Source organism: Plectrocnemia conspersa, unplaced genomic scaffold (genome assembly GCF_051122295.1).
Source record: "Plectrocnemia conspersa isolate PC_06_02 unplaced genomic scaffold, ASM5112229v1 ptg000012l, whole genome shotgun sequence".
NCBI classification, from domain to species: domain Eukaryota; kingdom Metazoa; phylum Arthropoda; class Insecta; order Trichoptera; family Polycentropodidae; genus Plectrocnemia; species Plectrocnemia conspersa.
The window spans coordinates 24768610-24779618 of record NW_028277176.1 but is presented as its reverse complement, the minus strand read 5'-3'; the positions used below and the strand labels follow the sequence as shown (position 1 = coordinate 24779618).

Genomic DNA, 11009 nt, shown 5'->3' with positions numbered 1-11009 from the left:
ATTGTAAAAAAACATATACGAATAGATAAAGGAACGGAGATCCGGTACTCGGAAACTCAGATTCTACAATAAAACAATATATACCTCTTTGTCGGTCTACAATGTAGACCGACTAAGAAGTAGACTCTACACCATAGAGTAAGTGCACATAATACAAGCAAAGATAAAAATATACGATTTTATATTTTTCTCTGATGAGTGGCAATTACACACAGATTATTTCTTGAAATGTGCAAATAAAAACTCAAATTTTGATAGTATAATGAACTTTATCTCAACGCTCATTGTAAAAGGCGTTACACAAAAATACGGATACGATCTGTACTTGAGATATCTGAGAAATTTCTTCTGAATCCTCTCTAATCTTTGTACTTTGCTTCGTGAAGAACGTGGATCACCGAGTGATATGCGCACGGTCAGTCGGTGAGATATTTTCTCTACCACTCAATTGCGTGAAGTGACGAGAGTGAGTGAGAGATAAGAGCGTGCAATTGCACACACTTATCTTGCATTCTCTCTCATCACGTAGCACGCGAGCGAATGAAAAGAAAAGATCTTACGGATCGAGCCTGGACATGCGCTCCGCAAAAGAAAATTGAGGAGCCTCAATGTCTTATCGTAAACTTTATAGATTGGTATATTAAATCTCCATCTAATTTTGTTCACAGCAGCAATTGCATTTTTAATTTTATAACTGCTAAATACTTACATTAAAGCAGTTAATTCCAGGAACTAGATTAGTCATTTAAATAAATAAAACAGTTCTGATTTTTTATAATTTATTGTATTTCATGACGATCAATAAAATGATATATTGATGATGCATTTTATATATTGCATTCCATTTTTATAAAATAGATACATAAACATCAATTTTAACACATAATGATATATTGTATTTTTAGCTCTTTATATATGTTTATATATATATATAACTGCGCGTGTGATTATATTTATACATAATAAAAAAATAATTTTGCTATGATATGTTTCGTTTGACTTTAGGCAACTTTATCGAGAAGCAAGTTGTTGGGTATTGTATTAAAAAATAAAATAGTAACATGCAATATACAACAAGTGCATTTAATTCCAGTTTTTCAGAAAGAATTACATTGCGTGTATTATCCAGACTACTTTTGGTCCCGATTAGTATGGATAATTGTTGTTAGTAAGCATAGCGATAGTTGGGTACAAGAAAATATATCACACGCGCAGTCACATATATAATTTATATGCATACAACGAACCTATATTATTTCATAATATATTCATGAACATTTTATATATGATATCCTCATTCTGTTGAGAATATTTGGATCATGGTGTAGGTTCGTAATACGTCAATTGTTAAAATATATACTCTCCTAATTAATTATATAGTCATGTGATTGTTTCGTTTAAGGTGTAATTATATCAACTAAGGTACAAAAAATATTTTTCACGAGGTTCTTGAATGACTCGTGTTAGCGTTTTTGTAAGCGGTGAAAACTTAAAAAGCAAAAAAAGACAACTTGGAAGTTTTAAACGATTATGAAGATCATAAGACATCATTTACTTAATCTATTTTTTCCCTCTTTTTTTGGCTAACCTACGTTGTGTAAATCAAAATATATTTATTTATACAATGGATAAAATTTTTCATTTTATTTCGATACATATGTACACATATACATATATCCATATTTTCACATGAATATATATAAACATCTGGAATTTTTATAATTGTAATAATACAATATAGTCGTTGATGATAATAATTTCAACATTCATAAATATTTGAATAAAACATACATTAATCTTCTAAGTGGTAACGTCGACATCTTTGGGGTGGTTTTCAAACAGGGAATTTATATTTTACGATTTGAAAACCATTTTTTATTACCGATTAACAATCATGCAAGTCTATCTATACAATTGAAATACGATATCTGTCTATAACTGTTCAAATTTATTTGGCAAATATATTTTTGTTTCTATATGCACCATTCTCGTTTTATAAGTGATATTATTATCTATGAGACGTATTAAACATATACACAGAAAATAAAAGATAAGTTCGGTCAGCAAACAATGAGTATCTACAACACAATTTATTTTTAAGCGACTAACTTTTAATATGAGACATTTATATAATAATATATTTCTTTGATTTATATAGTTTGAAAAATATGTTCAGTAGTTATCATCTAGTAATAAAGAATATTTAATATTTATATCATTGAATTTTGAAACACATCTTTCGTAGTAAAATATATAATGAAATTTTATTTCAATTACTATGTAGTATGTTGGTTTAATTTTTTTTTCGTTATTAAGTCTAACTCCTAACGATTTTGATAGCATAAATTAACAATCACAGCAAATAAAATATCTGTTTCATCTTTTTTATACTTTTGGAATGCATTTATTTTATTTAAATGCTAAATTACGCAATTGTTAGAAGATTCGATTAAAAAATAACATTAAATGGTTTCGATCGCACGCAAATCAAAATATCCATCGCCTCTATATAACATTAAGATTTTTCATTAGGATCAATATAATTGTATTTGTTCCCAACGACATTAAAAATATCAATGCGCGCATCGCATACTACAGCGTGCGCACACCATACAATTGAGATTAGATCGAGTCTTGTGTTTCACGTTACTTCAACCTTGATTGCTCCGGCCGTAAGCAAAATATTAGCGTCACAACATTTTTTCATATTAATGTTTCCTCATTGGAATGGACGTTAGGCAATGGTGTTGTGGCATTATTATTCACAATTGCCGGCGCGAGCTCTCCTCAGGACCAAGGGGGTAAAGGGCGCGCGCCGACAGGGGACCGTCAGAAGGAGCTGTCGAAGACGGTCATGGATCTAGATATATCTTCGTCATTGTTGCAACATTCTAGGAACTCTTCGAGGGTCACTACACCGTCTTTGTTGACATCCATTTTCTGAAAGGAAAAATCGCATTTTATAATTACACTACTTATGCTGTAAATGAGAACCGGAATTGTTTCCATGGACAGTAGGCTGACAACTCATGTGTCAGCCTGTGTGTAGTGAAGGACTGCATGGTGGAGTTCTACCGATTTGAGCAAATTAAGTTGAAAGCATGAGATGATAATTATTTTTATCTTTCTGATGATTTTGATTTTTCCAAATTGTATTTCATAATTAGATATAAGCATATATGAATGATTCTCAAGACATTTTATTAACTTGATTTTATATTCCTGGTTTATAACAAGCCTGATCTAATACCTCAGACAGTACTGAAACCAGTCTTTCCTCTAGAAATAATGTCGCTTCTAAAAATTATTCATTGCAGGGCTCTTATGCTTCCTCCACACTCTCTGGAAGTAGGCCATGGTTGGGCAAGGACAGAAAATATAATGTGTTAATTCAGGGCTACTTCGGTCGAGCTCGGGTCTGCTCGCTCTAATGTCTCGGCGACCTCGACCATATTTGGTAGACCTTTGGTTCGGTAACTTCCAGAGAGTGTAGAGGAAGCATTACACTCTTCAGAGAAATCTCATATTAAATAACCATAATAAGTATGAGTATATTTTTAGAGCACGAAAAATATTTATATCAATGGGCAATATATTTAAGTAAACATACATTTCATGATCATGGATGATGATCTCGAACAGATTAAAAGCAGGAGTGGAATAGACTAATCACAACCGGAGCAAATGGGGAGTCTCCGATAAAGCTAGCTGTGACTACTGAACCATTTAACTCTTACCAATTTTGCTGTAGAACACAACTTCAAACCTAATGAGGGTATACATTGACAAGAAAGGCTAGGTCAACTACTTGAAAAAATTCTAGCGAAAAAATTCAGATTGGAAGCAATGACTCTTATATTACAGAGTGCAAATAAATAATGTATATAATAAATAAATAAAGAAGAACATGAAATAGTCCACAAGCAGCTCATAGGTGAACTCCTAAAAATATAGGGTAGTGATCTAGGCGACAAAAACCCTAAATTTGATTCAGGTGGAGGGTATTATGGAAAGAATTGGGAGAAGTGTAATTATGTTCGCATACTGACACAAAAATATTAATGATAAAGCAGTTATTTTTTGTAGAAAGCGTTTCACAATAAATGAGTCATATTGGTGATTTATTTATTGTGAAACACTTACTACCTGGAAGTGAAAAATAAATTAAAAAAATACTTTTTATGTTTGCAATTACAAATAAAAGTAATGAATCAACCTGAAATATTCTATCAACTTTCTCCTTCACGGTGTCTTCGTCGACACATGGTTCAGCAAGTTTACCCATAAGGTCGTAAATAGCGCTAACAATGTCAGTCATTTCTTCTCGAGTTATATACCCGTCACCGTTGATGTCATAAAGCGAAAATGTCCAACGCAGCTTCTCTTCTAAAGATCCTCTAGAAAGAATTGAAAGACCAGTGACGAATTCCTGAAATGCGGAAGAAAATAATCAGTATCTATTTGCATATTAAATAATAAAAACAGTGTTATCCTTACGTCAAAACTAAGAAGCCCACTATTATCTTGATCTAAAGTATTGAATACATAGTGCGCATATTGACTTGTGTTTGCTGAAACATTTATATTGGTTTAAAAAAGTGTAACATAAAAATACGCAATTAAAACGTTATATCGATATAATATGCACATCTTATCAGTTCAGCATTGTTATGACTCAAATATTATTAAAAAACAGGAAATATATATGACTATTATCTACACAAAAGGTCAAATCAAAGTAATAATTATATAATTCTTCAAAGGTTTTCAATATGACGAAATATTAAATAAAATCCGTCAAAAATGTTACAAGCTTTTGGAAATGTTTTCATTAACTTTTAAATGGTACTTATGCAATGATTTTAAAGAAATTACTATTAAAAAAAATGTCTGAACTCTTTTTCATATTTCATCATAGTTTGAACTTTGCTCATTTCTATATCAACGTGAAAGTTTTTTTCAATATAGCCGTAATAATTATTTGATAGTATTTACAATATTTAGAGTATATTAAAATGTATATATATAAAAATAGAGCATAGAAATGCGATAAAAAATCAACTTTGGTAAACTACACTTTCGATGAAAATAACAATATAAGTTTTAATACAACCAAAATTAAAAATCCAATTGCTTTTTTTTGGAGAAGTAATTAAAATAGAGAGTAAAAGAAAAATAATACTAAATAAAAGAGAGGACGCGAAAACGATTTCTGGTGCTTGGTTGCCGGCTATAAACCAAGCTAAATTAAATTTCAATAAAATTCATACAAATACATTCATTTAATATAAAAAAATATTCAAAAATTATTAAATGCACTTGTTATTCTGCTTTGATTTGTCAAGTATATTTGATCGTCAACTTGATGAAAAACTTATGTAAATATTTCCACATTAATATATAAATAAAATATTTCTGCCACGCCGGCACAAATCAGGTAGATATCCATGTGTGAAAGTTCTTCGTTTTCTTATTTTGAAATCAGTTATAGAATATTTTTTTATCGTACTAATATTAACAGTAATAAATATTTTAAAGTTGAGTCGTAGCAAGTGCATTCATTTTTTTCATAAGCTGTCATAACTTTGTACAAGTCGTGTCGACTGAAATCTATCTAATAATTCCCTTCAATTTTGATAACTATGTGTTATTTTCAACATAGTTAATCTCATAGACATTTTAAATGTTTTTGAGGGGAAGTTTGGGGTTTCCAGTGGTTAATCCACGGAACTTAGGTTGCAAGGTAATATTCTTAAGCATGGTCATTTTTTTCTAGTTAAGGATTGCGTAATGTCAGTATCTGTAAAATATTCATATAAAATTTTAAGCATTTTATTAAAAATCAACTAATGCAGTTTTATCTGAGGTGGAATAAGAATTTTGGAAATATGGATAGGTAAATTAAAAAAAATATATATATTTAGCTTACATTTATTCTTACAAATACTTTTAAACATACATAAAAAAAGGATTCAAACACAAAGTCCAGTGCATTATAAAAGAACACTAGACAGTTGCGTTCGCATTTTTTTAGCATTTGTATTTAATTTTAGAAAGGAGATTTATACTGATATTGTAATCATAATTTAGTTACAAAACGGTCTCGGTAGTAAAAACAGACGATAAATTAAATTAAAACTAAATACCGTAGCTTAGGCATGAAAGTAACGTTAGCATCAATACGGTTATTATAAAGGAATGTAGCATCAGATGAATGAAATAAAAAAAAAAGAACAGAAACTAAAAAACTTATTATTATTGTGTATTTTTCAAAGATGGCGCAAAATCGCGTGGATATACATTACAGAATGCGGTCAGAATATCATAATATTCCGCATCATGAATTATCGAAGATACACACGCACACTGCGCCTGACAGTTTGACGCTTAAAATTCCACGATGAAAACATTCAATTCTATTAATAATTGAAATGCTACTGATAAATAAACATTAAATTTAAGTCAAATTAAATCCCTCCGGTCTGTTGTTGGTAAACTTCTATGGTGTCGCCCTCTTCCATTTCGAGTGACGTCGGAGTGTCGTTTTCGTTTATGGGCTGTCCGTCGAATCGAAATCTTACGACTTGCATAGAGAGACCCTATAATGGCGAAAATGTTTTATTATATGTAACATTGATGAAATAATACAAATTGAAAGTTGTACTTACGACTCGGTCACAGTAGGCATTCATTAGTTTTCTTAGAGGGGTGTGTTTTTTAATCTTAAATTGCACTATGGCATTGTCTTGACCCAACACCTTCAAGTTAATGTGTTCGCTTTCTCCCTAAAAATTATCAAATAACATTTTTGTTAGTTTTGTTCGTTTAAAATACCGGCAATGGCTCTAACAGGTAGATAAATAAAAATTATTCCAGTGATGATGATTTAAGCTGGTTAACAGACTTTTGGTTTATTATATCTTTGGTTTTTGATATTTTACTGTAATAAATTTTAAGATTATTTTTACTCGTCAGACAACAAATCAGTAGAAAGAATAGTAACCGGCTCAAGAGCTATTGATTCATTATATTTTATGTAGGTTTAAATGTTGTTTAATTTCTTTATAAACAAATTTCTCTACAGTAATGTTAATTTTGAAGAAAATATTTTGTCTAAGATGTGGTGGACATCCTCTCGTTTTATTCTGATAGTAAAAACCAAGCCTCATCAATAAGTTGAACTATTGATAATATTCTGTTCAAAATTGTAATTACTTTTCGATCCCGCAAATTTAAGCACAAATTGTCTGTTTAATTTTTACAGTAGTTTGAACTACGGTGATGTATCAACTAATTCATTGATACAAACCGATTAATAATTGGGTTTATATAAGGTGACCAGATTTTGAAAATATCATGACATAAGATAAAAAGGCTATCTTGAAAATTTTTGTTTGAGGAGGAAAAATTGTTGCAGAAGTTAAAAAGTCATTATTTTCAGACCAGGGAGATTATGATAACTTTTAAATACTCGCCCATATGTAGGATATAGCGTTTTTAGTTGAGACGGTGATGGCCATAGTTATACTTTATGAATAATAGACCCGAGTGACTACTAAGTGTATTAGCCAGCCCGATGTTGATGCCTTCTTATAAAATGGCGACTATTCATTTTTTGCATTCCCAACATTAAACATACAAACAATGCATAGCTTTTGTGCGGTTGTTGAATAATTACTTGAAAGTCGCGACACAAAATCCAATTAATTAGTGGGTGGTAAAACATAACCTCAAACTAATTAAAACCAACATGGCTGACACAAAATAATAGATTTCAAATTTGTCTGTTTATTGTAAACGATGGCATTTGTTTTATAGTATAAATTATCAGAAGTAAGGTTATGATAATAATCTGAATTTGAGAAGCATTGTTGTGTACTTTAAACGCAAAAAGTGCGCACCGAAATGATTTGTAGGTTAACCTATAAAAAAAAAATGGCGCTGGGTCGGCTTCGATCTGGCAAAGAAGGTCAATGCAAAGACCGAAGGGCGGAGCCCCATTGTCGACTAAGATGCTAATAATAGCATCTATGAAAGTTAAAACGTTCGATTAAAACGATATAGTGCGGTTTGCGCGCGTATGCGGCTTCGGCTGGGGCTACCGCGAGATGCGCCGGTGACAGACCCCGGAGGAGCCGGCTTCGTCGCCGTAATCGGCATTCCCCCGCGATTCTCGATCAAAAAATGGTCTCTAAGGTTCGAGGAGAGGCGTACCTTTTTCTCGTCCGACATGGTGGCTGAGGAATACGACGACGGCTGGTGCTAACGGGCGAGCCAGACGGCTAATGGCGTCCCGTTTTGGCGGTCGCTGGCGGAAACAGGCGTGCAACGTAAGCGGCGAAGACGCGCGCGCGCGGACCTAGCATCGATTTTAGTGGCCAGGTACCCGATATCCGTTATTTCAAAAGTAGGGGGGGAATATTAATTCTAACGCGTATTAATATTAATTATATATAGTCCTCAAAATAAGAGACGAGTATTTTTAAATAGAATTATGAAAAACATACATTCAGAATAAAATTTTTATTCTTCTCTCATTATTGATTTATGTGTTAAATACATGGACAGGCTTTCATAAAAGGAAGGGAGAGAAGCAGGGGGTTGGGACATATTAATAAGAAAAAAATATGAGTCTTGTTTTCTCTTTGCGAAACACATTCAGTGAATTGCGTGGGAAGGTAATATTAAATTATATTATTTAACTTCATTTTAATAATTCTAGTAATTATTTTTAAGAGGAGCCAGTAATTTTCTTTGCTATTTTTTTCCATTTCTTTAGTAAAAATCTAAAAATAAGGAAGTTTTAAAAAAAATATTTTTGAGGTTTTTCTTTGTACGACATTTTAAAAACCAGTTGACTAATTCTATCGCCTTGCGCCCGCCGGTGGGCGCTTGAGTCAGGTGTTAAAAAACGTCGTGCGCCCGTCTGTGAGCGTTTAGTTTCTACAGTCTAAATATAGCGAAATTAATTTCGGTTTCTTTACAATGACAACTTTAAAATATTTTTTAAAATTATCGAAATTAAAAAAAACGATATTTTTCGTATTTGAAAGTGCTTGTCTGTAAAAATGTGCGGTGATTAAGTGGTTAAATGAATTTTATATAATAAGCTTTTCAATTAATGCAAAAATACAAGTATCTGCATTTGAAGAATATATGTAGCAATTTGCATGAGTCCTAATTACATATATAAAATCTATTTAGCAAGTACAGCAAAGTAACATAGGATACAGAAAAATATAGTATTGGGAGCCTGATTGAAGATATTTTATTTATAAGCCAATTTTTGTCTAATGTAAAATATTGCGATCAAAAATGAAATCTATGCAGACTTGAGGAGCAAATATTTGCTGAAAAAAATTATCACATTTCTGTCTTACGAAAGTTGTATGGAAGTTTTATGAAATGGATCAGGAAAATTAAAAAGTTGTAGAAAAACGAATATAATTCCTATAATGAAGAATGAAAGCGAATGAATGGATTGACGACGCTTAACGAAAATTAACAGATAGCACGTATTTTAGATTATTCTGGAATAATATGTGAACTTGGAAGTGCTAAGTGAGAATTTTTTTATTGAACAATTTGTAAAATTGATTTATTAAATATCGCTAAGCAAGCATTACCTCTTTATAATTTCTTGACAGAAATTTAAATTCTGTAGGACCTCAAAAATATTACTCGCTTCGGGCCATATTAAAATTGGTTGTTACATACATTCATTTGCTGAACTTAGATTAAAAAATAATTGCTAATGTTAAGTTTTGCTGGTTTTTGAAAACCATGGCAAAATCAGGTTTTACGAATAAATCATGTTATTTCGAGTTATTTAAAAAATAATTAGTAAATTATTAATGGAACACTTTTGAAAATTTTTATTCTCATTTATTTAGCAAATTGTTGACCCCGTATTGTACCTAATATGAATATCCAAAAATAGAAGTAAATGCTGTATTAGTTTGTACACTATGGGATAGATGGCGTGAGTTACGAATCGAGTGACAAAATGAAAAATTAATATATCATTTTAGATCAGCGGACATTTTATTTATCGTAATTGTAAATATATACGTCTTTTTAACATTCTTCAAATCAATGTTGTTTAATTTAATAAAGCAGATAAAGTTGTCACGCAGTGTTGCCAATGAAAAAAAATTCTGAGAAAAAGATAGTAGCACACCATGCGCATTCCTATTATAACGTCGTTCGAAAAATAAAATATAAAAACAATTTGAAACAAATTAAAACTGTTAACGGGACGCCGAGTTATTCGATTTGCGATTCGTTTGGAATTCAGAGTCGAGCAGTCCAATTAAAGACCAATCACGCGATTGTCGAAACACTTAGGTGCTTAATTGAATTTAAGCATAGTTATATTTTAAAATATCGAATCTAGCACGCGAGCGTAGTTTATTTGGCGACATTGCGGGGGTGTTTTATTTACCCCGTCGTTGTCGGGAATATGAAAATATTTGCAAGCATTAAGGGCCACCGTTTCGACCATTAGCGGTGGGCGAAGGTAAGGGGGGGGGCAGTGTATATTCATTACGTTGATATTTCACGTCAGTTTCTTCCAGACATAATGTATGAATCAGTTCGAAGATGCGAAGGTGTGTGGTAGAGGGCGCGAAATGGAGCGAAATAATGTAAGTGAAAATAGGGAAATGCGAGTTCGCGAGAGTCGTTACACACAACGCACAAGACCGAGCCATTACCTGTAATGGTTAATTAATGATAGGCCATTTACCAGGTGGTTGGGGGTAAACAGTGTGGCGTGCTCCACGGGGGAGAATTTTCATCATGTGTTTTTTGCGATTGATTCGCTCGTTTTAATTAAACGAATCATTAATTTTGATTTGCTCGCACCCCTTTTTGTACGCGGGCTGTTCGTTTTGATATTTTTGCGTTCGCAGCATATCATTAGAGCAAGCCGGTATTGGAATGGCGGCTAAAATACGTGATTTTTAGCAGTAAGGCTAATAAAAATAGCATGTTCGTTTGCTGTCGAG

General features: G+C 32.0%; 2 protein-coding genes across 2 annotated transcripts in view; both read right to left on the bottom strand.

Annotated features, from left to right (window-relative positions):
* Nucleotides 1–765: 765 nt before the first annotated feature.
* The window catches only part of LOC148228682 (Kv channel-interacting protein 4-like), a 32262-nt gene continuing 22018 nt past the window's right edge, over nt 766–11009 (bottom strand). Inside the window, exons 3-5 of the mRNA XM_088199217.1 lie at nt 4498–4571; nt 4217–4429; nt 766–2940 (exon numbers count right to left, since the gene is read on the bottom strand). Of these exons, the coding sequence (XP_088055343.1) occupies nt 2830–2940; nt 4217–4429; nt 4498–4571 (398 nt within the window). The 3' untranslated portion in view covers nt 766–2829. The remainder of the gene's footprint in view (nt 2941–4216; nt 4430–4497; nt 4572–11009) is intronic.
* Sumo (Small ubiquitin like modifier) lies at nt 5916–8319 on the bottom strand. The gene is made up of 3 exons (XM_088199218.1): nt 8215–8319; nt 6669–6785; nt 5916–6599 (listed from the first exon to the last, which is right to left on the bottom strand). The coding sequence occupies exons 1-3, from the start codon at nt 8230–8232 to the stop codon at nt 6468–6470; spliced, it is 267 nt and encodes an 88-aa protein (XP_088055344.1). The 5' UTR covers nt 8233–8319; the 3' UTR covers nt 5916–6467.

Coding starts and splice junctions, on each gene's coding strand:
- Sumo (XM_088199218.1), bottom strand. Junction 6,600..6,668: donor ATGCCTACTGTGACCGAGTC/GTAAGTACAACT, acceptor TCGCCATTATAG/GGTCTCTCTATGCAAGTCGT.